At 51.4% G+C, this 24,890-nt stretch overlaps 3 protein-coding genes across 3 annotated transcripts; all 3 read right to left on the bottom strand.

The window, feature by feature from the left end:
- Positions 1-1,142: 1,142 nt before the first annotated feature.
- Positions 1,143-3,696, bottom strand: LOC122903216 (D-dopachrome decarboxylase). Its single transcript, XM_044243806.1, has 3 exons — positions 3,495-3,696; positions 2,992-3,167; positions 1,143-1,388 (listed from the first exon to the last, which is right to left on the bottom strand). The coding sequence occupies exons 1-3, from the start codon at positions 3,600-3,602 to the stop codon at positions 1,316-1,318; spliced, it is 357 nt and encodes a 118-aa protein (XP_044099741.1). The 5' UTR covers positions 3,603-3,696; the 3' UTR covers positions 1,143-1,315.
- A 2,502-nt stretch (positions 3,697-6,198) lies between these two features.
- On the bottom strand, positions 6,199-12,454 carry LOC122903215 (glutathione S-transferase theta-3-like). Its single transcript, XM_044243805.1, has 5 exons — positions 12,248-12,454; positions 10,743-10,830; positions 8,762-8,912; positions 6,955-7,131; positions 6,199-6,623 (listed from the first exon to the last, which is right to left on the bottom strand). Exons 1-5 carry the CDS (start codon positions 12,357-12,359, stop codon positions 6,429-6,431), a joined length of 723 nt encoding a protein of 240 aa, XP_044099740.1. The 5' UTR covers positions 12,360-12,454; the 3' UTR covers positions 6,199-6,428.
- A 2,080-nt stretch (positions 12,455-14,534) lies between these two features.
- On the bottom strand, positions 14,535-24,196 carry LOC122903214 (glutathione S-transferase theta-1). The gene is made up of 5 exons (XM_044243804.1): positions 24,028-24,196; positions 22,044-22,131; positions 20,118-20,268; positions 15,209-15,385; positions 14,535-14,998 (listed from the first exon to the last, which is right to left on the bottom strand). Exons 1-5 carry the CDS (start codon positions 24,137-24,139, stop codon positions 14,804-14,806), a joined length of 723 nt encoding a protein of 240 aa, XP_044099739.1. The 5' UTR covers positions 24,140-24,196; the 3' UTR covers positions 14,535-14,803.
- Positions 24,197-24,890: the final 694 nt, after the last annotated feature.

The following is a 24,890-nucleotide window of genomic DNA, read 5'->3' as shown; positions in this document are numbered from 1 at the left end:
TGGTGACATAACATTTAAGGTGGGACCAGATAGGTGGCTGTTGCCTTATGGTCCTATCTAGGGTTAGGCCTGAATCTGTCCTTGGACACCTCAACCATGCATTCAGATTCAACCCACAAATGTTCCCTGAGCCCCTCTGGGGAAGCAGGATACCCACGTTGGCAGAAGGAATAAGTGCAGGAGCAGTTGGGACAGGGAGCCAAAGGAACTCCAAGCTCTGGGTTTTAATGAGAGTCCGCAGTAGTTGTCAGGAACAAACACCACAAGCACACGAACACTCCACTGGAAACTAACTTTACCATGTTGACAGCATAGGCTAAAAACCTCAATTTGGCATTTCACAGGTGTATTAAAACAAGGATGAGACTTTCAACTCTATAGGTAAACCCAGCGCTCACTGCCGTGTCTAATGGTCATGGCATGCAAACTCTACATCGAACATCTGCAAGGAAACTATAAAGGACACCCCTTGGGCTCCCCCAACCCTACCCATATACCCCTGAAATGTGAAAGCGTGATACAGTATTTAGATGGCAACTGCATTCACTCTGTTTCTGGTGGCAGACATCACATTTCCAGGTTTGCCATTCCAGGACACAGCTTTTACTAGGTGAACAGCTACAGAGGATTCTCAACAAGACTCATGGGAGAAGATGGAGTTTGGGAATGCCCAGGAAAGTGCTCGCTTCGGCAGCACATATACTAAAATTGGGAATGCCCAGGAAAGATCCCTGAAGCCCAGCTGTCCTGCTCCCCTGCTGGGCATAGCATTCTATGGGGCAGTAGGCTGCATGGGTCAGCCCGATCTGAGGACAGGTACCTCTGGTCAGCAAAATTTGCAGGAAGACCCAGCCTGGGCCAGGTGCCAGCCCCACCAGTTTACACAGGAATGAAGAGCAGGGCCTCCAGGCTGCCATCTTCCACCCTTGGATTTGAGCAGCCTACATACAGTACATGAGACAATGGCCTGGAAGACAGGAAACGTCCCACCTCTCAGGTTCCCTAAAGTTTCCACATCATAGGCCAACCCTGCTGCCCAGGGTGACCCAGAATGCCAGGCAGGCGTAAAGGGAGAGAAAGAAATCATGTTTGAAATACAAAGGTCTTGGGCTGGGGCAGAAAAAAAAAAGAAAGAAAAGAAAGACGAAGTTCTCTTCGTTTATTTGACACAAGGATGGGGAAGAGGACTGTGAGGTCACAGGCACATCTGCATGAAGAAGTGCCAGAAGCTGGTATCCACCAGGCCCTTACTCTGCCAGGAAGCCTCTCTGGCAGAGAGCTGGCAGATGCATGCTTTGGATGCCCTCTGTGCCAATCACAGGAAAGTCATGACTGTCCCTTTCTTGCCAATCTGCCAGGGCTCCACGGGAAAGAAGCGGATAATTATCCTTCAGGAGAAAAAAAGATAAAGAAAAAAAAAAAAAAGATGTCATCAGCTTCTTAGCTAATGCCTCATATTCCAAGACACCCAGCCGGGCACTCCTACCATGGACTTCCAGACTAGCCTGCCTTACTTAGCCTAGCAGGCATTTTGCAAGCCTGCCTCATCCTGTTCATGATCTCCCACCATGGGCCAGTCATAGGCAAGATGGTGTCTGCCCCCAGACACTCAACACAACTGCCTCTGTGGTCATTGTATGCTCTGTCTGTGGACTCAGAGAGGCATCCCTCCCACTTCCAAACTGCAGGCTCCCAGGGGGCATGGTCAGTGCCCCAGCCACCTTTGTTTTCTCAAACCCTAGCTCCAAACCAGGCACAAGGTGACCACTCCTCCCCCCACTGATGTCTATGGAATGAACAAACCTATCCCTCTCACAGAAGTGATGGGAAGTTTCTGGTAAAGAGCAAGATACTTGGGATAGCCAAAGGGTTGGGGAAGGGCTGATGTGACAGCTTGGTTTTCCCATCTGTAAACCTCACAGGGATGGCATGTCTACACAAGGTGGTGTGAACAGAGGGACAGAGCTTGCAAGGACCAAAAGGGGTGATGCACGTAAGGTTTCTAGAGATAACCTGGCACATGGTAAGCATTTACATGTTACTTTTTTTTTTTTTTTTTTTTTACAATTATTATCTCGCCCCAACTTGAGGACCAGGTCTGAACACTACCAGGAGTAACCATTCTTCACCAGCCTTCCTGGACCAACAAAGGATCCATTCTAGAAGGTTCTTTCAAACTTCTCATGCTCTTAGTTCCTCACAGGCATGGGCTTGGTTCAGGAATATTTCTTACCCAGAGACAAACTTAAACTCTGACACAGGATCCCAGGTTGGAGGGCTGTTCGGGCTTCTTGGGTGACCATTTAATACATTCCCTTCTATTCACAGAAGAGAAACCTACAAACTGGAGATGGTTCATTTCCAGGTTTGTCAGGCATCCTCCCTTGCTATGCTGGATCCAGAACCCAGGTCTCCAGACATCCAAGCCAATGTTCTCTCCACTACTCGCTGAGACTCCTAGGAGCCTCACCAGGGACCTACTTGGCTACAGGCCCACAGGTGACACGGCTTCAGGACATACCAAAAATTCCTCCCAGCCAGCCTGGAGAAGTTCTCCTAGAAAATTATTCTTGATTTTACAAGATGTGGAGAAGATCGCCTCTCGGCCTTTTGGCTAAGATCAACTGTAAGATGTGGAGAAGACTAGAGGCAGATAATAAATGGCCATAGCTTTCTTAGGTTGGTAATGCTCACCGCCATCCCACGGGAGTCTGGCAGTTCCCCCAGGGGGCGGTTAAAGGAGAGCCTTCCCACCTCACAGATGGAAACAGCGAGGTCTGGAAGGCCATGCCTTAACCACGTGTGAAGAGGACCAGGGCAGAGTCAGAAATTCTTTCAATCCCGCAACCATTCTGAGGGTGGACCCACTATCCAAGGGCGCCCGGCACTAGGCCCTTCTCGAGCAGGGCGAGGAATGCATTTTTCCCCCCAACCTTAGATGGGGCTCTGAGATGGGATCGCCGCCCCCATCCTCTCCCTGCCCCCACGTACCGATCCTGGCCCAGGTTCAGCTCCCTGGTGAGGAACTCGAAGAACCGGGCGCTGTGGCCGCGGTTGTCCTCGGCTGTGCCTACCACACCGATGGAGGAGATGAGCAGTTGAGCGCAGGGCTCGGTGGAGCCGTTCACCGCCATGGCCAGACCTGGTCGCACCGTTACGTTCACGCGCTGCGGGGAACACGAAAGTTTCGCCTGAAGCCGGTGCAGGCGGAGATCGCGCTGAGGACCGGGGAGGACGAGAGCCAACATGCGCGGGCCCCTGGCGTCAGGGCTAGAGGCTCGGGACGGGGTCCTTGGCGGTCAAGTCAGTGTCAGGGCCAGGGAAGGCAGCACGCAGCAAACCTGACAGGTGGGGAGAGTGGGAGGCCAGCGCCTGGAGGGCGGGTTTCCCTGCGGCGAAGGGCCCCGGTCGCGATGGCGAAGCCGGGGCGTGGACAGAGCTCGACCCGGGTCCACCAGCCTCCTCCCGCCCGGAGCTCCCCGGCCCACGCTCACGTCCTCAGGTTTGCTCAGGATTTCTGCAGTGGCCGCGCAGAGCCGCTTCTCCAATCCCGTGGGCACACGGCCGGCGGACAAGTTCGTGTCTAACTCGACAAATGGCATGTCTGCGGGAAAGAAGCGGAGGCGCAAGGTAGCAGAGAAAGAACGCACAAAGTTCGGGTCGGTGTTCCCCAGGGTCGAGGACTAGGCAGCAGGGGCGGGGCGCCAGGGAGACCTGGATCCCTATTGGTTGGACAGGCAGCAGCGTCCCCGGATTGGCTGCATAGTCTACACGCCGCCTCTGCCGGCGCTGATTTCCGGAAGTCCTAAAGCCAGACCGGGAGGTGGGGGGCGGGGAGGGGAGCGTGAGGTGTGTGACCCTCCCCCAAGGAGACCGGACCTGAGCCGCGGCCTGGACGCCCGGGTCCTGGCCTCTGTCGGCTCCCGACACACTGGCCAGGGGCATTCTGGCTCCCTGAGCTCCTGGGTGGTGCAGTCCTCTGCTTCCTAACCCATACTTAGATTGTTAACCTTGAAAATAAAAGAGCCAGTTATTTTATCAGTAAAAATGGGTTTATTCGAGGATGGCAGAGAACTGCAATTTGGGACATGCAGCCTAAGGCAAAACCACAGGCAAGGCCAACCAACAAAGAAGAGAAACGTTTTTTAACACAAGAAAGGAAGGAGTTTGGAGATACTGTTATACACAAAAATCCACTGGAATATGGGAGTTAAGAGTGTAGTCGTTTTTCAGTGGCTGAGTTGTGACAGCTCACTGGCTGGGCGGAGCATGGGGGTTGGGAGGTATAAAGATAACTTTCCCCGGCTGGCAGCATATAGTCTTCTTTCCCTTGGGAATGCAAGGTAGGGCTCATCCTGGTGGGGTTACCAGGGGCTGCAAGTAGGAGGTGTGAGTTCTCTCTCTTGTGGCCTCCCATCTTTATTGTAAATGAGGTTTCCTTTATTTCGTTTCACAAAATAGGGGGTTTGAACACACCCAAAACATGCACACCTGTAGGGACCTTGCCCAGGTTCCATCCTAATTTTTTTTTTTTTTTTACTGTGTTGCCACCATTTCCAAGTAAGGCCACTTCACGTGGTATGTGGGAATCTGAACTTTTCTTTGACCAGGAGCCAGGTGACACTTGTGAGTTCAGGTGAGGCTGGGTAGAGAACCTCTGGCTCCCTGCATCTCCACCTGGCTCTGACAGACATCTGCCTTTGTGGCCTCTTGCACCTGTGGCAACCTGTGGCAACTCATAGGGAAGTACTGTCCATCAAGGGGTAAAGGCATGCCCCAGTCAAATTACCAGCCATCTTTACAGTACCCTATATTTTTATAGTCAAAACAAAATGTCTCACTTAAAACATGGAAGTCTGGGGGTGCCTGGATGGCTCAGTCAGTTTTGTATCTGCCTTCAGTGCAGGTCATGAGAACATTGGGTGTATAGCTCAGTGGTAGAGCACTTGACTGCAGTGCAGGTCATAATCCCAGGGTCTTGGGATCTAGCCTAGTGTCTGGCTTCCTTGGGGAGTCTACTTCTCCCTCTGCCTCTGCCCCTCCCTCACCCTTCTGCTCGTGTAAACCTCTCTGTCTGTCTGTCTCTCTCTCAAGAATAAATATTTTTTAAAAACATGGAAATCCTGTTGATACGGCTAAGCATGGTACTCTCGTCAGTATTGCAAAGTTGTTTCACTTGTAAATGAACATACAAATGAAATTGTGTGGGTGTGTATGAATAATTTCAATTACACTTCTAAAAATTCCATATTGAGTGTGTGTATTAGAGGAGCCCTGGGGCACCTGGCTGGCTCAGCCGGGAGAGCATGTAACTCTTGATCTCAGTTTCGAGTCCTGTGTTGAGTATAGAGACTACTTAAAAATAAAATCTTAAAAAAAGGGGGGGGGACCCTCCATGAGAAGGCAGGCAGTCTGAGACGCTCCATTCATGACTGTGTCCTGTTAGCAGTTTACTGGTTGAATAAGAGATCAGAGGGTCTAGGATACAAGACAGGTAGATTCTAATAGTCTTGACAAGAAAGGACAGGGACAGGTGGCAAGTCTGGGACCCAGGGTGAGGCATAGATAAGAGGGTGGCCAGGGTTCTGAGTAGGAGCACAAGGCCTCTCAGTAGCACCCAGAAGGCCAGGAACTAACCTGGGACTTCTCTCCCTGCAAGGAGGTTCATGAACCAGCCCTGTACCCAGACCGCCTATGGGAGACAGCATCACCCCAGAGGGAGGACAGAGAGAGACCTAAGAGACCAAGGTCATGCCTGATCCAGACATCCCTTCACCAGCTCAGCTCCTATCTGTGACATTTGCTCAGTCCAGGGGGTATTGAACCAACTTTGTTCCAGGGCTGACAGAGGGAAGCAGTGGGGATGATGAGCCTGGTGGGTGTCATCTGACTTGGCTTGGGGTTGGAAAGTCAGGGAGGTCTCCCTGAAGAAGCAAAATGGTGACAAATGCCTAAAGACCACAAGGGGCACCAGGCAAAGGTGATGAGGGGCTCTATTAGCAATGGAAACAGCCTGAGCCAAGGCCAGGAGGTGGAGGCTAGAGCTGGGAGAAGGGGTCTAAAAATATTGGGCTACTGTGTGCAACCAGAAGAGGGTGTCCTGGAGGGGTGGGCAAGGACTTGAATGCAAAGTTCAGTGATTCATACTTTAGCCTCAGAGCAGTTCAGCACCACAGAAAGTTTTAAACACAGGAGGGACAAGGTCAAATATGTGTTTACTAAGCTCTTTCCAGGGGTCACACAAAGTCAGAGTGGAAGGGGTGGGAGTGAAGACTGAAGATGAAACAAAAGAAGGAAGACCTGATGCCTGGAGGGAACCAGGGAACAGAGCCTGGAAAGTGTGTCTTGCTTACAGCCCAGGAGGAGCAGTTCCACCTGTTTATTTTGAAAACAGAATCTCCATCATCTCTGCAGGCCTGGCCTTCCCCTCACTGCAACAAAACCTGCACGGAGGGCTTCAGCTTCTCTTTTGTGGCCGGGTCAGCTGGAGGCAAGTCCTTGACCTTCATGACAGCTGCATGTGCCTCCTGAAAGAGGTCCTTTCCCACCTCCACCTCCACACGTTGGCGCCATGCAGCCAGCTTGGGTCTGCTTTTGAAGACTTGGCAGCCAGCACTGACAGGCTATGGGGAGAAGGAGCCAGGTGGAAGGGGTAGGCATGGTCAAGCACAAGGCAGGATGACCTATCTGAGGAATTCTCCAGGGTGGGTTTTCCCTTCTTGGCCACCTGAGTAATAGGCTAGAGGTTCTCTCCCCTGAGACACTGGGAAGCTTCTCAGTATTGCTGCAGTATACGGTCTGAAGCCCCATTTTACAGATGAGAACACTGAGGCTCAGAGAGTGAAGTGGCTTGCCCAGGGCCCCACAGCCAGAAAGGGCAACATGAGCTGGTACATTGGCTCCCTCCCAGGACACCCCAGTGCCCAGTGGATCACCTGACCCCACAGCACTCACATGCATCAGCTCTGTGATGGCCACCAAGTCAGCCACTGAGATGTGAGGTCCAGCAACGAAGTCCTGGTCCTTTAGGAACTTGTCCTCAAGCAGCTGCAGGCACCTGTCCAGCTCAGCCAGAGTAGATGCCAATGTCTCAGGGGGCACCTGTTCACCCAGGAACACTGGAAACATCATCTGGTGGGTGGGCAGGCAGAGAGAGGGCTCAGTGTCTTTCCAAAGTCTAGCCTAGTTCCCCATCCAGTCTCATCCAATCTATCACCAGGCCTTCCAATTTCTCCTCACTTCAACCCACTCTTTCCACCCATGGCCACCACCAGCCCAGGCATTACCTTCTACTCCAACATGGGCAGCCTCCCATCTCTCCCTAGGTCCTCATGCAAGGCAGCCAGTAGGAGAACGTCTGCAATCCCAGACTGCCCATATCACCCCCTGCATCAAGCCTTCCATGGCTCCCCACTACCTTCACCATGAGCCTCAACACAAGCCCCCCCACCCAGGGAATCTACATGAGATTCTCTCCCTCTGCGCCTCCCCTGCCAACTCATGGGTGGGTGCATGTGATGTATGTGCATTATCTCTCTCCCAAATAAATGAATCTTAAAAAAAAAATTCTTTAAGTAACTTTTCTGAAGACTTTATTTATTTATTTGAGAGAGAGAGCACAGAGGGAGAGGAAGAAGAAGAAGCAGACTCCCGGCTGAGCAGAGAGCTGGGTTGGGGGCTCAATCCCAGGACCCCAAGATCATGATCTGACCCAAAGGCAAACGCTTAACTGACTGAGCCACCCAGGCACCTCTTTCTTTCTTCCTTCATTCCTTCCTTTCTTTCTCTTTCTCTCTTTCTTTTTTTAAGATTTTATTTATTTATTTTAGAGAGGAACGAGCGAGAGCACAAGCAGGGAGAGGAGCAGAGGGAGAGGGACAAGCAGACTCCATGCTCAGCGCAAAGCCTGACCCAGAGCTCAACCCCAAGACCCCAAGATCATGACCTGAGCTGAAATCAAGGGTCTGACGCTTAACTGACTGAGCTACCCAGGCGTGCAAAATGTTACTTTTTTCTAACAAATCTTTGTCAGTTTTTTGCTTGTTTTAAGTTTAATCCTTTTCTCCTCACACGAATGTCATTGTATATGGAAAATCTATTAGGCTTTTCTCTAAGTCTTCTAGTGTTTTTAGGCTTCAAAATCCTTAAATACCCAGAAATCAGACCAACTTTATTGAATGGTCTCTTCATTTCTTCTTAGATTTTTCACTTCACACTTCTCTATCTGAAAAAGTATGGGCATAGCCAGAGCTTGATTTTTTTCTCTCTCTCCCAAAAGGCAATTATTTCTGCAGTTGGGAGCATGCAAAAGTGCATAGGATTGAGTCTCAGCAGCTCAGGAATCAGGGTACATCTGGAGAAGTCACTCCCTGGCTCTGCCTTTGTTTCCCCTGTGGGAAACAAGTTGGTTGGACTAGGGAGTCTCTGGCATTCTAGAATTTGGTGTTCCAAGACCTCAGGTCTCAACAAATTTTTTAAAAGATTTTATTTTTTTATTTGAGAGAGATAGAGAAAGAAGCAGCAGCGGGAGGGGCAGAGGAAGAGAGAGAAGCAGACTCCCTGCTGAGCAGGGAACCCTGCTGCTGCCAGCTGCCATGTGGCTCGATCCTGGGACTCAGTCCTGGGACTCCAGGATCATGACCTGAGCCAAATGCAGATGCTCAACCAGCTGAGCCATCCAGGTGCCCTGAACAGAATTTTTTAAACAGAAAGCACTGTCCCTTGAGCATTCTAGAAGAGCCCCCAACCTGCCATAGCTCACCTTCTGCCACATGGCTCGGGTGCAGCTACTCCGAAGGGCTGTATGCTGCCAGGCTAGGTACTCGTCCACACGGGCACGGGCCTGCAGGTCCTGGGGATACCAGTGGTCAGGGACCTCATACTTGCGACTCAGATACAACAGGATGGCCACACTGGGGGACACGGAGGAGATGAGGAACATGTACTAGTCACTTTCTGTCCCCTCCCCACTGCTCACATCTTCCCAGCTCCTATATGTGGAGCATTTCACTATCTTCCTACCATGACGCAGAGTAGGAATGTGAGGCTCAGAGAGGTTAGGTGACTGCCTAGGGTCACACAGCTCTACATTGCGTCATCCTATCATCTGAGCTAAGGGCACCAGGTGAAAAACAAAATGTCTTGGGATTTCAGGAAGGATGGTGAGGGGGTATTCAGAGAGAGTTTCCGAGGAAGGGGGGCCCAACATGGTTCTTGAAAGACAAGAGCGACTCACATGGCACTCTGCACTATATCTGACGCATGGTCATGACAGGAGCAAAGCCAGCTGTCCCCTCACATTCCCTGGGGCTGGGATAAGGCCTCCCAAGTGAATGGGTCACTGCTTCCCACCATGTCCCATCTCCTCTCTACCTGCCCAAAGCCTCCAGCCTCCTCCCCCAGGAAGCCCTCTCTGACCTCCTCCCCTTCCTTCTCCCTCTACTATGTCTGACCTATGCCTCATGTCTGTCCAGAGCACCAGGTCTCCATGGATGTTGCACTGTCCAGTGACCAGAGGTTCTGAAGCCAAGTGGAATGTGAATCTGGCTGTACTACATAGGTACTGTGTGGCTTCAGTAAAGGATATCACTATCCAGCCACCAACCTGGAAGCTGGCCTGGGCTCTCATCTCTCCCTCCTACGTCCATTGCTTGAGCACACTCTTGGGCTTGACCTTCAAAGGGAGTCAGAACTGACCACTACATTCCTCTGTACTACCACCTCGGTCTGGGGTGCCAGCACCCCTCTCCTGGATTAGCACAGTACCTTTTCACCCCAGCCAGAGGGATCCTTTAAAACCGAAGTTGGATCTCAGTTCTCCTCTGCTTAAACTCCTGCAGTGGCCCCATCTTACCTACAGTAAAAGCCAAAGTCTTCCTGGCCACACAGGCTACCCACCAACCTCAGCCCCTCCTTACTCCCCTCCCTCACCCCAGCCACACTGGACACCTTGTCTCTCCAACCTTTCCTCCAAGCACTGTCCCACTTCACTGCCTTTGGCTTTGCTGTTCCCTCCAGCCAGAACACCCTTCCCATATACCCTGCACCTCTGTTCCTGTAGGTCTCTGCTCAGATGCCTCCTCCTCAAGGGGCCCTTCACTCGACATCCTACTCAAAATTGCAGCCCCCCTCCCCACTCTTACCCTGCTTATTTTCTCCATGGCACTCATCACCGCCTTATAGGTTGCACCTTACAGAGATTAGCAGCAACCCCCCCTTCCAGAACGTGAGCTCTAGGAGGCCAAGGACTTAGAATTGTTCAATGCTTTGGCCCCAAGGCCTAGATGGTTCCCGGTGGGTGCTCAGCAAATAGCCACTGAAGCTCTCTGGGTGCTCTCTTGACTCCCAGGGCAATAGAACTTGCCCAAAATTTGTAGAAGTAGAAGCTCTAAAGAGTGTAGTACAGTTACTCCTCCATATTTCACTCTCCGCTCTCCTTCCGTCTGGGGGATGAGTGGGCAGAGGAGGCCTGGAAACAGGCTGGAGGCCCTGTGACCTTGTGCAAGTCCCTCCCCTCCCCGGCTTCAGTTTCCCCCTTTGTAAATTTCTCGGGAGGTGGAGGAAGGCTTGGGACAGGGGAATGTCACGACTTCCATAGCCCCTCCCAGCCCTAGGCTCCTCTGCCTGCTGGGGCTGGCACAGCTGCTCAGGGCACACCAGCCGTGATCCAAGCCATCAACAGTAGATACACGGACAGCTGGCTGGCCTCACAAGGCCTGGGTAGCCGCCTGGGGACCTGATACCTCTCAGCCAAAGTGAAGTCCCCATCCTTCAAGGCTGGCACCTTCCTCAGGGGATTCACCTGGGCAAAAGCATCACTGTGGTGCTGGCCTGTGGGAGAGACCAGTGAGGCGGGTGAGGAAAACTCTGAGCCCCATTCCCCACTGAGGCCTCTCCCACCCCCACCCCTACCCCCACCCCCACCGCACCCGCACCCCAATATCCAGGCACCAACTTTCTGAGGCCCCTATCCAGGTGGGCAATAGGAAGGAGACCACTCTGCTGGTCACCAGACCACAGACCCTGACCCCACCAGAGGTCCACCCTTCCTGGGTCTACCCTCCCTGGGAACCTGGGCCAAGCAGCATCTCAACTTGGCCATGAACGGGGAGGGTGAGTCCCTGCGGCTGTAAGTCACCCCTACCCCAGGCCCAGCGAATTCCATCCATATATCAGACACTCCAGTCTCCTCCCTGGGCTCTAAGCTTGCCCCTGCAATCCGTCTTCCTATGCCAGCTGCGTAACCTGTCCACACCACACAGCTCCGGCCACACCTGCCCCAGGCCTCGTTCAGACTCATTCTCTCCAGGAGCTCCTGCCCTCTTCCATCACCCAGCTTCCAGCAGTTCAGTTCTTCTTTCTGTCCCACGCCAAACGCTCAAGTCTCCTTCCCCAGTGGGGGTTAGCAGGTCTGACGGTGTATGGAGTCAGAGGGCCTCAGTGGAACTAGGCTCCAGCCCGTCCACAGGCCCACCAAAGGGCCTCTTTGCCCTTCACCTGGGTGAGGAGAATCACCCCTACATATTCTCCCTCCAGAAAATGCCTCTGTGCCCAGCCCCCATCCCAAGGAGTGCTAGAAAGGCAGAGCAAGGTGGCAGCATTGCAGTTGGTGGCCCAAGCTGGGGGCACCAAACACAGAAGGTAGGCAGGCCTAGGTAGAAGTAAAGAGGAGACCAGAGCCAGGTGGAACCGCCTTATCCTGCTGGCAGCTGCAGAAATTCAAGAGAAGCAGGCTACTCCAATTCAGAAATGAGGAGGCGGTTTCATTGTTTTCTCCAAGCCGGGGTGTGAGGCATCTGGGTGCTCATTCCACTTCCCCACGCCTCCCACCCTTCCCGCCTCCCACGGCCCCCCACTGCTCTCACTCCCCCTATGTTCCCTCTCAACCTCTATTTTTTCTTAAAGATTTTATTTATTCATTTGACAGAGGTCACAAGCAGGCAGATAGGTAGGCGGGGGGGGGGGGGGGAAGCAGGCTCCCCGATAAGCAGAGAGCTCAATGCGGGGCTCGATCTCAGGACCCTGAGATCATGACCTCAACCGAAGGCAGAGGCTTAACCCACCGGCCACCCAAGGAGCCCCTCAACCTGTATTTTGAAAAATGTTTCCTATTCACTAGGCAAAGATCGGGGATCTCGAAAAAGGCACAACCGATAACGGATGACCCAGTTCCCTTACTGCAGCAGGCGGGGGGTCTGTTAGCACACGGGCGCCGGGACGGCGGGGCCTGCCTTTCTGCCGCGCCCACCTTTGAGCAGCTCCACCGGCCGCAGCTCGAAGGGGATTCCGTTCTTCTTGGCGAAGATGTAGACGGCGCGACAAGGCTGGGAGAGCAGGTCCAGGTAAAGCTCTAGGCCCATGGCCGGAGCAGCGGTCCGCCCCCGGGGTCGCGCCCAGGGTGTAAGTAGGGGAAGAGAAACGGCTGACAGAATCTGCCAGGCCACCGAGCCTAGAGCGGAACGCGATCCGGAGGAGAGGGGTGGGGTTGGGGGGAGGGTGCGTCTGAGCCCCGCCACACCCTCCCCGCCCATTGGATAGCTCTGGAGAACTTTGGGCCAATCAGCGGCGCCCCAACTCTCCCTCCCTCCCTTCTCTGGAACCCTGGCAGCAGTTCTCTCGGTGGCGAGGGCGCTGTAAGATTTGGCCTTGACCTGAGGTTTCGCTGCCAGGTCATACCCCTTCCCCTGAACTCAACGTCTACCTTTGTCAAATGGTGCAGTGGAGGGTGGTAATGGGAACGGGACACCAAGAACGCTTCCGGCACGGACCTTCAGTTAATTTAGGATCGAAAGGGCTAGGCTGCCTTCAATTGGCCCAAGTCACCTGCCCGAACTCAAGGAGGGAACTGAGAGAGGAGGGGCTTCTGACTCCCCAGGACACAAAGGGAGGCACTAAGCGGAGGTACAGTAGCCTCCCCTGGGCCCAGGGCCCACAATGGAGGCTCGGGAGGTTTCTGGACCCCAGCTCCCGGAAAGAGTGAGCCGCCCCTCCCTAATTCCTGGGGTCATATTTATTACACTCCAGCTAATCCTTCTAGCAGTTGGCAGAAGCCGGGGTGGCCCATCCAGAGGTCTGCAGGAGGTCTGTAAATTCCCCACTTCCTTTACAGGGCCAAGTCCCTCCAAATGACACTTTCTGGTCCCCGAGGTCCGTGGACATGACCCCTCCCCCCCATTCCCTAAGAGAGGCTCTTGGGGGAAGAAGACCCTGCCCCCAAAGCCAAGATTCAGAGAAAACGCCTTGGCAAGAAGATGTTATTGAAAATTTTAAGTAAGATTTAAGTAAGACCTATCCGCCCCTTCCCCCTCTCACCCCCTCACTCCTCCCTGCCCCCAATTCCCTCCTTTTCCCTCCCAGGGAGAGACTGCCTTCCTGGGCTAGTGCTGGAGCCCTCTCCAGGCTGGGAGAGGTCATGTTTTCCATCCCCTTCCTTGCCCTGCTCTCCTGCACAAATCACTTTTGGCAGGATTACTGTAATATCCAGTTTCCTTGCTCTCTTTGGCCACCCTCAAGTCCAACCCCCCCCCACCTCCACCTGCCACCAGAGAGCCAGAATATTATTTTAAAGATTTTATTTATTTATTTATTTATTTAACAGAGACACAGCAAGAGAGGGAACACAAGCAGGGGGAGTGGGAGAGGACGAAGCAGGCTTCCCTCGCAGAGCAGGGAGCCGATGCAGGGCTTATCCCAGGACCCTGGGATCATGACCAGAGCCGAAGGCAGACACTCAATGACTGAGCCACCCAGGCTCCCCCAGAATATTAATTTTAAACACAATCTGGTGGGGTGTCTGGCTGGCTCAGTCAGTAGAGCACGAAGCCCTTAATCTCAGGATCATGAGTTCAAGCCCTACAGTCGGTAGGAAACCTACTTAAAATATAAAGAAATAAAGAAATGCAATCTGAGGGGCGCCTGGGTGGCTCAGTGGGTTAAAGCCTCTGACTTCGGCTCAGGTCATGATCCCAGGGTCCTGGGATCAAGCCCCACATCGGGCTCTCTGCTCAGCAGGGAGCCTGCTTCCTCCTCTCTCTCTCTGCCTGCTTGTAATCTCTGTCTGTCAAATAAAATAAATAAAATCTTTAAAAAAAAAAAAAAGAAATGCAAACTGAGCACACTATGCCTACTTATGGTTTACAGATCATAGGCATGGCCTTCAAGGCCCTGCATGACTGATTCCTGTCTGGGAGAGCTGCTGTTTAGCTTTGCCCTTCCTGACCAATCTGGCAAACAGAAGCAGGACTCCTGAGCTACAGTACTTGATGCCAGAGGGCCATGTCCTGGGAGGTTGGCCCAGCCAACTGATTGATGACCATGCCTATAGTCACATGTGGGATGCCTGCTGATCCCTATGCTGTCGGACAAATCACTTTCTCTGAGAATTAGAAGAGTAAAGGGCATTTGTTAATTTCACTCTTGGCAACCATCATGGGGAAGCTGACCCACAGGGCCTCAGAAAAGGGCTTGTCTTTCTGATAGAGACCAAGACCAGGGCCAAGTCAGGTAAAATAAATCACACATCCGGGCTAGAAGAGTAGGCTCAGGCTTAGCCCAGGTTTATTTCCCAAACTGAAAATGAAATGCAGTGATTAAAGGAGATGAGATCTGGCTATTCCATTCTCACTGTGGCTTTTAGGCAGCTGTGCAAGATAGTGTGGGTGTAGGGGTCTAACCATGGGAGCATAGGTGCAGTGGCACTCGGGCAAATCACTACAGCCCTCTGAGCCTGCCTCCCATGGGGCACTGGAAATGAAGGTGCTTTGTGAACTGCCAAGGGCAAACTGCAGGGACGGGGCTTCCTGGCTCAACCAATCATTGCCAGTACCACAGGCATCAGCTTCTGCTTTACAGTGGGGTCTGCAGGTGGGGACTCCTTGGCCTTCATGATGACCTCATGGGCCTCCTGGAAGAGATCCTCTCCCACTGCTGCCTCTACACGCTGGCGCCATGCAGCCAGCTTGGGTCGACCTTCGAAGACTTGGCAGCCAGCACCCACAGGCTGCAGGGAGAAAGGAAACAGGATGGGGGTGGAAGGTAAGGTCTTCTGCCTCGTTTGGGGGTCCCAGAGCCCCAGAAGAGGTTTCCACACATAAGCATGGACCATGACCAGGTGGGAGCAGTGTGAGCAAGACTTCAGCGACTACCCAGGGCCCTCCCCGCCTAGCAAGCCCCCCCCACCCCCCACCCCCCGCCTATCCATAGCACTCACATGCATCAGCTCTGTGATGGCTACCAGATCAGCCAGTGAGATGTGGGGCCCTATGAGAAAGGCCTTGTTCTGAAGGAACTTGTCCTCAAGCAACTGCACAGTCACATCCAACTCGGCTAGCGTGGCTGCCAGCATCTCAGGAGACACTGGCTCACCCAGGAAAACAGGGAACATCACCTGGGAGGCGGGGGGCACGGTAGACAGTTAGGGGCCAGTCCAGCCTCAGGGGCAGGAAGGCAAGTGTGCCTCCCCCACCCCAGTTTGAGCTGCTTTCTGGTTCTATACACCTGTCTTGAAGGCTGGGTAGGGCCTGCAGGGAAATTCCCAAAGGACCACTGTTTCCAGAAATATCCCAGAAATATTCCTGCTTCTGTGATCTCTGATGGCTGAGCCTCAGGGGGCATCTGACAGGACTCAAACCCCTTTGAGAATGACTCAGGGGGGTACTTGAACAATGAGTTTCATACTTTGGAAGTAGGCGGCTAGCCCAGGGACAGTCTATGTTATAACCTCTTTCCCCTGAATGTAAAGTCAGTACCACTTACTGGATAAATAATTAGGATGGGCTTACAAGGTTTCCACTCTGCCACTTAAAAAGGAAGTGGCCTAAAATAAAATACCTAAACCCTCTGAGCCTCAATTTTCTCATCTATATTATAGGAATAATAGTACATGACTCTCTTATAAAGGGAAAAGTGGGACAGTCAGTGAGAGGGAGAGTCAGTTGCCTGAGATGGCACAGCCAAGAAAGACTAAGCCAAGAGTAGAATGGACATTTTCTGACAGCGACCTACCAGGAACTGAGGAAGAGGGCTAGGAAAGGGTAGTGTCGAGGATCTGGGAGGAAGGTGTTTTAGGGGGAAGCATCAACAGCATCATGGCTGACAGAGCTATAGGGAGATACAGTGGATGAGGAGCAAGGGAAGAATGCTTCATGCTTTGTTTCGTTAAGTTGCTTGGGGGAGCCTGGAACTCAGGTCAACATGACTAGGATTGTACATGAGCCCTGGCTTTGGGCTTCAATTTCCTTCCCCATACAAGGTAGACAGAATCAGCAGTCTCTCACTAGTGCCCTGGAGGCCAGCCCTGAGCTAATGGTATTCCTTTGACTACAGAGTTTTTTAAGAATATGGATCAGGGGGTGCCTGGGTGTCTCAGTCAGTTAAATGTCCAACTCTTCTTTTTGTTTTTTGTTTTTTGTTTTTAATTTGACAGAGATCACAAGTAGTCAGAGAGGCAGGCACAGAGGGGGAAACAGGCTCCCTGCAGAGCAGAAAGCCTGATGTGGGGCTTGATCCCAGGACCCTGAGATCATGACCTGAACCAAAAGCAGAGGTTTGAGCCCACTGAGTCACCCAGGTGCCCCTAAATGTCCAACTCTTGATCTCATCATAGGATGAGCTTGGGTCATCATCATAGGATCATGGGACTGAGCCCCACATCAGGATGCACATTAGGCATGGAGACTGCTTAGGATTCTTTCTCTGCGTCCCTCCCCTCCCCCACTCTCTCTCTCTCTAAAAGAAATAAAAACAAAAATTAAAACTAAAATACGGATCAGTTGCTGAGATTTAAAAATGGGGGCATTTCATATATAAGAGTCCAGATTTCCAGCTTTTTTTTTTTTTTTTTAAGATTTTACTTATTTGAGACAGACAAAGAGCAAGCACAAGTGGGTAGAAGGGCAGCGGGGAAGCAGACTCCCTGCTGAGCAGGGAGCCCAACACAGGGCTTTATCCTAATCCCAGTATCCTGGGATCATGACCTGAGCCAAAGGCAGAGGTTTAACCAACAGCGTATCAGGTGCCCCTCTAGCTTCTTTTCCATATAAGGGGTGCTGGCCATAGGGTATGCCTACTCAGTATCTAAGGCTGATGCTGGGGAGAAGCCACTGCGCCAGAAGGGCACAATGAACTCTCAATTTGCACAACCCCAGCTAGCCCTCCTCCTTCATTTTTTATTGATTCACCCCTCCCAGAGATTATCTATCATTTCCCTTCTGTTTCAATTTGGTTGATCCAAAATTCGCAGGGTTTGGAAGAGCGGTTTTGTTCCTCTTTAAATATAACAGATCATACTAGGATAATAAGTACATTGCAATTTATTTATATAATGAATTACTGTAGAGTAGTTAAAATGGATAAATTAGATCCACCCACAGCAATATAGAGAAATGCACAATGCAGAGCGATATGAGAGCATTTATATAAAATCGTAAACTGGAAGGACTCCCACTGGACCCCAGAGCAGAACGGTCTTTCAGGAAGGAGTGAGGGCAAGGGAGAGGTCTTTTGAACGTTTGTCCTCTATCTCTGTTTTATATAAGAAATGACAGGAAACAGAGAAATAAAGCTCATAACCCACAATTAGCAATACACTTTATTGGTTTTTTTTAAAGATTTTATTTATTTATTTGATTGAGAGAGAGAGAGAGAGAGAGCATGAGGCGGGGGAAGGAGAGGGAGAAGCAAACAGCCCACTGAGCAGGGAGCATGATGTAGGGCTCAATCCCAGGTCCCTGGGATCATGACCTGAGCCAAAGGCAGGTGCTTAACTGACTGGGCCACCCAGGCGCCCCTATCCATACACTTTAAAAAATGAGGAATCTTGCTTCTGATTAGGACATCAATGTCACAAAAACCATAGCTCCCATCATTAACAAGGGTGGAAAGAAAATAATCTTATCTTTCCTTAAAGCCATTAAAGGTTATAGAACTTTTAAAAATAAAAAATAAAAGACAAAAAAATGAAAAAGAAAAAAAGCCTAAACCTATGCTGTCTGATATGGTAGCTGCTAGTGAGCTCTTAAAATATGGCTAGTCCTAGCTGAGTTGTGAGGTATATGCATAACACACATGGGATTCTGAAGACTTAGTACAAGAAAAGAATGCAAAATAGTGCATTAATGATTTTTCTACCGATTACATGTTAACTATAATTTTTTTATTTTTAATTGTGGTAAGAAATGCATAATAAAATTTCCCAACTTAACCATTTTTAAGTGTACAGTTTCATGGCACTAAGCACATTCACACTCTTGTACAACCATCATTGCTGAGATAGTCTAGGGAAAGCAAGAGGGACTTACTTAATTCCTGGGAAAGTCCCTGATCTAAGACAAGGGTTAAAAGTTTCCATAAGCTGGAGTGCCTGGGTGGCTCAGTGGGTTAAGCCTCTGCCTTCAGCTCAGGTCATGATCTCAGGGTCCTGGGATCAAGCCCCGATCTCAGGGTCCTCAGCAGGGAGCCTGCTTCCCCTTCTCTCTGCCTGCCTCTCTTCCTATTGTGACTAACTCTCTCTGTCAAATAAATAAATAAAATCTTAAAAAAAAATGGCCATAAGTTTAGAGACAAACACCTTCTTCTGGGAAAGAATGAATGAGAGGTAAGAGCCATGAGGCAGTCACGGTTGTCTGGGCAAAATTAGAAGTAACAATTTAAAGCCTGCTTGCACAAGTATTTCTATTTTCCAGGAGCCCTAAAAGAATGTTGACCATGAAGAAAAGTATCTTGTGACTGTCTTGTGTCCACTAAAAAGTGATGCCCACTAGATAATGACCGTGGGACTGAAGGATGCTTCCCCACTTCCAGCCTCTCACCCTTTGGAAAAGGGCCTTTCTAAGCCTCCTACAGTAGGGAGGGTGTAGCGACATTCCTCTTTCTTGCTGGCCCCCTTTTATACAAGCTATCTCTAATAAACTCCACCTATTTTCTTTCTCTGAAGTTCCATGTTCATTTCTGTGACTCAGGAACCTAGACTCAGGGGTCAGGTAAAGGCACCATCCATCTCCAGATGGTTCATCTGGTTCATCATTCATCAACCCAAACTGAAACTCTGTCCCCATTAAACAACAACTTCCCATTCCCTCCTCCCCTGACCCCTTGCAGCCATCCTTCTACTTTTTTGTCTTTATGAACAGAATAGGAATTTCATATAACTGGAACCATACAGGAGCACTTGTCTGGCTCAGACAGAAGAACATGTGACTCTTTTTTTAAATTTTCTTTAAGATTTTATTTATTTGACACATAGAGGGGGAGAGAGAGAGAGCAAGAGAGCACAAGCAGGGGGAGTGGCAGTCAGAGAGAAGGGGAGAAGCAGGCTCCCTGCTGAGCAAGGGGCTTAATCCCAGGACCCCAGGGATCATGACTGTGCCACCCATATGCCTCTCTACCTTTTGTTGAACGTAATGCCTAGCATACCATAAGACATGCAAAAAAAAGAAGACAACGTGACCCATAATCAGGAGGATAAAAATGGCCAAGAGAAATAGACCCACAGGGGACAAAGTTATGAAAATTAGCTGCAAAGACTTTAAAGTAACTATTATAAATATGTCCAAGAATTTAGAAGAAAAGATGGACTAAATGGGTAAACAGATGGTGCATTACAACACAGAAAAGGAGATTTAAAAAGAAGCAAATGGAATTTCTAGAACTGAAAAATACATGTTGTTACAGAACCTGGATTGGGTCCTGACGGAAGAACCATCCGGTGATCTTTTGGAAACTTTGGAGGATCAGAGTTTATTTAACACCTACTGGCTCAGAGGAGAGTGATCTCCAAAGGTCTGAGCCCTGAGCACAGACAAAAGGGGTAATTTATAACCTTCTATTTCTGCATATTTGGTACTTTTGGGGCATGCACGGAAGCAGGGCAGAGAGAAGAACCAAGAAGAGCCCTGGGCCAGTGGCTGGGACTCCTTTGCTGACTCGGCTGATCACCTTAGAACACAGATTTTCCCTTACCAAAGTCTCAAATGAAGACTGTATTAGATGGGTTTAATAGCAACGTGGGCACAACAGAAGAAGGAATTATCGAGTCAAAGTTAGGTCAACAGAGACTATCCAAACAGAAAAGAATGCGATGGTGCTTTTGCCCCTTTGGGGCGATGCCCTCAGGGCCTCACCTTGTGCCACAGGGCCCGGAGGCAGCTTCTCCGCAGGGTCGTATGCTGCCATGCCAGATACTCATCCACAAGGGCGCGGGCCTGTACATCTTGGGGGTACCAGTGGTCAGGGACTTTATACTTCCGGGTCAGGTAGAGCAGGATGGCCACACTGAAGGGGAGGGAGGACATGATGGGTGGAGGAAGGACTCTAGGCTAGGGGCTTAATCAAATTCCCTTCTTTAATATTCCTGACAATGTGCCAAGGTTTTTGCCTCATTCTCCAGAGAAGGAAGTCAGGCTTAGAACACTGACGGGACTTGCCCCGGCACAGAGCCCTTGGCTTAACCAGCTGAGCCACCCAGGCGTCCCAGGGCTAAGAGTCTTTCTGAGCTTTCAAGCTCATCCTAGCACTGGGCAAAAGCCCATAGCAGAGTATCCTGCCAAGAGTATCCTGTTCAGAGTCAGTCTCTGATCAGAGGGCCAGAAGGCTTTCAGGAGGAGATGCCATCAAAGCTAACCCTTAAAGCTCAGTTCTTTCCAGTCTGCATCCATTCTCATCCTCTGGCACCCAGACCAGCCTCAGATGGCCTGACTGCTCAAAAAGGCTTTCCTGTCATTCCTTTGTACTCCCTAAAGCACCCTGTAGGAAACACTGGGGCTGCTGCAGGATCATGGAACAGAACAGACCAGGCGCCTGGAGCTCTCCTCCTGCCCTAGGTCATGAGGGCTACCATGGTGTTGGGACAGGCATGGATCTGGAAGGGCCCTGAGATGCATGAATTTGGAGCCATAAGAAAGCTTTCAGGAACTTGGGTTACTCCAAGGGTTGTGCCAGTAAGGGCAGAAAACCTCTGTTTCCTATTAGGAATCCTGTATCCACGTCTTGGCTTAACAACTCACTTGTCTGTACAAGATATCCTGGAGCTCTTTTTCCTCCCAGCTAATTGTTCAAACCACCTCTGGGGACAGCTGCAGGTCCCTGGGAGTCACAGACCTCCTGACGGTGAGAAAAGACACAGAGAAATGCAGAAACCACACGATGCCCGTGGCAGGCATCATAGGTGCTCAACACTGGGTGATACAAGGACCCAGGACAGCAGAGAGCAGCAGAAAGAAGAAAATGACACTGACATAATGTCAGGAATTATCGGGGGGCGGGGGGGGGGGATGCATCCATTTCACCATTCCAGAGATAAGTTCAAAAGCTTCAAGTTCTCCTTGCTATAGGAGGGGTGACATAGGTGATAAAAGGAGCAGAGTGGGGGCTGGGTGGGTTGGGTGTGAACTTCCCTAAAGAGGTTTCCACTTCTTGGGATCTGTTGGGATGTAAAACACCCACATGCCTCACAGTCCTCCCTTGGGGGAGACCCACCCAAGGAGGCTGCACCCAGACTTGGGAGTCACTGGGTAAACCAGAGGCCCATGGGCCATCTCAAGCCAGAGAACGGTCCCTTCCCTGTCCTACGCCCCTGCCCTGGGGTACTCTCACCAACAAACACAGGATGGGTACAGAAGTAAAATATGCTTACTTGTCCAAGCATTCCTGTGAACTGGACCAGCAGGTAGGCCTGGGTCTGGGTTCCAAACCTGACTCTCTATGGGATGTTAGGCTAAGGACCCTTCACCTCTGAGGAGTTTAGTTTTTTTGTCTCTAAAATAGAGCATTAAAGGGCACCTGGGCAGCTCAGTCAGTTAAGCGGCCGACTCTTGGTTTCGCTCAGATCATGATCTCAGGGTCCTGGGATCTAGCCCTGTGTGGGTCTCTGAGCTCTGTGGGGAGTCTGCCCATGGACTCTCTCTTTCCCTCTCCCTCTGCCCTTCACTCTGCTCACTCAAGTTCTTTCTCTTTAACATAAATAAGTCAATAAAATAAAATAAGTAAATAAAATAAATGGACCAGATGGTTCCAGTGAGTTCTGGTGGCAGCCCCAGTGTCCCAGTTACCTCTCAGCCAAGGTGAAGTCTCCATCCTTCAAAGCAGGCACCTTCTTCAGGGGGTTCACCCGGGCAAAGGCATCGCTGAGGTGCTGGCCTGCAGAGAGCCCATCATGGTGGGTGAGGAAGGAAACACCGAGCCCTGCTAGGCCTGTGCCCACTCCCTACTAAACCCAGGCCCCAATTCCATGGTTCTTTCCATGGTTCCAATTGCAGCCCCCAGGTGCTCTCCTGCATGGCAAAGGCTAGTGAGGGCCACTTGGGTAGGGGCAGGACACTATTCTACCAAATGTTGCAAAATGGACCTCAAGAGCCCCAGCCATGCCAAGTCCCACTGGGCACAAGCTCCACCCACAGCCCAAGGGGCAAGATGTGATGCTTCAGCTGGGCCTTCACATGCACCCCACCCACCACCTCTACACCATCCCTAGCCTCATAAGTTCACATTCAGGGTGCCCCAGGCTGCCAGAGTGAGGTGGCTAGTTACCTGAATGGAGCTCTGATTCCTTATAGTGCCCCTTTCCCTGTGGACTCTAAGGTAAGGTCACCAAACACAGAGAAGTGGCTTTCTCCCAGTATCTATTTACTTGCAAACAACTTCTTCCAGCTCCTCTGTGTCCCCTTGTTCACCCTGCCCTAGGCCACTGGGCTAGAGCTGGCCCTGCCTTTAGGTTCTGCTGGAGCTGGAACAGTCACACTTTTGTCCCACCCACAACCCCTAAAAGATGCAGCCTCATGTCTCCTGGGCCTCTGGCCTCTGCTTCAGTTTGTGTGAGTGGCTCCTACTCTTGCAGATGCTGTCAGAGAGAAGCTTCTAAAGAGCATGTAAGCTTATCATCCACCATCCTGCTCAACAGTCTTCAGTGGCTCCCCAATACCCCAGGATCAGGCGGAAGCTCCTCGAAGCCATACATGATTGCCTTAACACTCTAGCCTCAACATACCCACTGTCCTCCCTTCTCCCTCCCTTCACACTGTGACTTCACTAGACACACCTGCCCTGCTCTCCTAGTGAAACCCACCGCTCTGCACCCTTTATTTAACAGCCTAGCTGGGATGTTCCTTTGTCCCCATGCCCTGTCCCCTGTACACGGCAGAGATGACCCCTGGGGAGGACAAGTGGGAAATCTACCCAGCAGACTGGAAGAAGATGAAGAATTCGGGCAGAGGGACAGGCCAGTTCAAAGGTATAAAGGCAGGCAAGGGCGTGACAAACCGTGGTGGTAAAGTGATGGGGGTGGGGGTGGGGGGGTGGAGGCTCAGCCAAGCAGAGTTACCCCATCTGCCCACCAAGCAATACCTCCATTCTGCTTCCCTCAGCTGTGTCCTTGGGGCCTTGGGAGCCTACCAGAGACATAAACCCTCCAGCTCAGGAGTGCAGGGCTCAACATGTTCCTGCAGCCTCCAGGCAGTCTCCCTTCAAGCCCCCAGCATGGTGGGGGGAGCCCTCCCAGAAGGCACAAGAAGGCAGAGAACAAGGGAAAGCAGAAGGCAACGCCCAAGAAGTAGGGACAGAAGGGAGCCCCCAGTGCAGATGGGGCCGATGCATAGCGCAGGGCTGGAAAGTGGGGACCCTGGTGACTGGCCGTTGCAGAGTTTTGGCAGTTGGGGGCCACAGAGGAGGGACTGGGCTCTGCCCCGGTCTCTACGCTCTGCCCCCTAACCCCTCACCTCCTGCCCCCATCTCTTTTCTGGAGCTCCTCTCTCCGTCTGTCCAGGTGCACCCTGTTTTCGTTCACCGGGTCTTTTTCCTCAAGCTCCGCCCCCCGCCCTTCACTCGTTCACTCGGCCTCGGCCGCGCCCCATCGTCTATCCCGCAGGACCGAGCCCAGTTTGGGGGATTGATTACCCTACTCTCTCGGAACTCCCCGGTGGCTCACCTTTTTCAGCAATGGCCCCAAGAAGAGGTGGGCGCCGGGCGTCCTCTTAAGCAAGATTTGGCCTCCCCGTTCCTCCCCGATCTCTCGGTTCCCAAACCCAAGCCTGGGCCCACCTTTGAGCAGGTCCACCGGGCGCAGCTCGAAGGGAATGCGGTTCTTCTTGGCAAAGATGTAGACGGCGCGGCAGGGCTGGGACAACAAGTCCAGGTAAAGCTCCAGCCCCATGGCGGCCAGACCAACACAGCCGAGCGCAGCCAGGAACACACTCTGTCCTGGGGCCACGCCCCATCAGCCTCCACTCCGGGTTGGGTAGCTCCGGGCATCCACTCCGGGCTCCGGGCACCGGGACTTTGGTCCAATCGCTGGAGCCGCCAAGGGCGTGTCTGAGGGGTTGGGACCTAGAGCGCGGAGCAGAACTGGCCGGCCGGTGACACGTAGGTCTCCCATCCAAGGGTCCCGCGGAGGTCCCCAATCCTTCGTGACAACCTTATTTCACTTACCATGCTGTCTTCAAGGTTCATCCACGTTGTCGCTGTCAAAATTTCCTATCATCTCCATTTTAGAGATGTCGAGATTGAGGCAATAAGTGATCATGGACCCAGGAAGTCCATGTTCCCAAGAATACTCCAGAGATCGTGATACCTGAGCGGACCTTGAGGGCAGTATGCTGAGTGTGGTAGGACCAACAGGGAAAGACAAATACGGTGTAATCACATTTATTTATGACATCTAAAAAAAAAAAAAAAGCCAAACTCATAAGTAGAATGGTAGTTACCAAACACTGGGAGGTGGGGAGACTGGAAAAATAGGTAAGGGCACAAACTTGCAACAAGAGATAAATAAGTTGTAGAGATCTATCACAACATAATGATTATTGGTCAACAACATAAGTTGTCAACAATATAGACAACAACTGTAGTACAATTTCAAAGTTGCTAAGAGGCTAATCTTAATTATTCTCCCTACAAAAAAAGAA

Source organism: Neovison vison, chromosome 3 (genome assembly GCF_020171115.1).
Source record: "Neovison vison isolate M4711 chromosome 3, ASM_NN_V1, whole genome shotgun sequence".
NCBI lineage: Eukaryota > Metazoa > Chordata > Mammalia > Carnivora > Mustelidae > Neogale > Neogale vison.
Note: the sequence above shows the minus strand (reverse complement) of the source record. Positions and strands in the feature narration are given on the sequence as shown.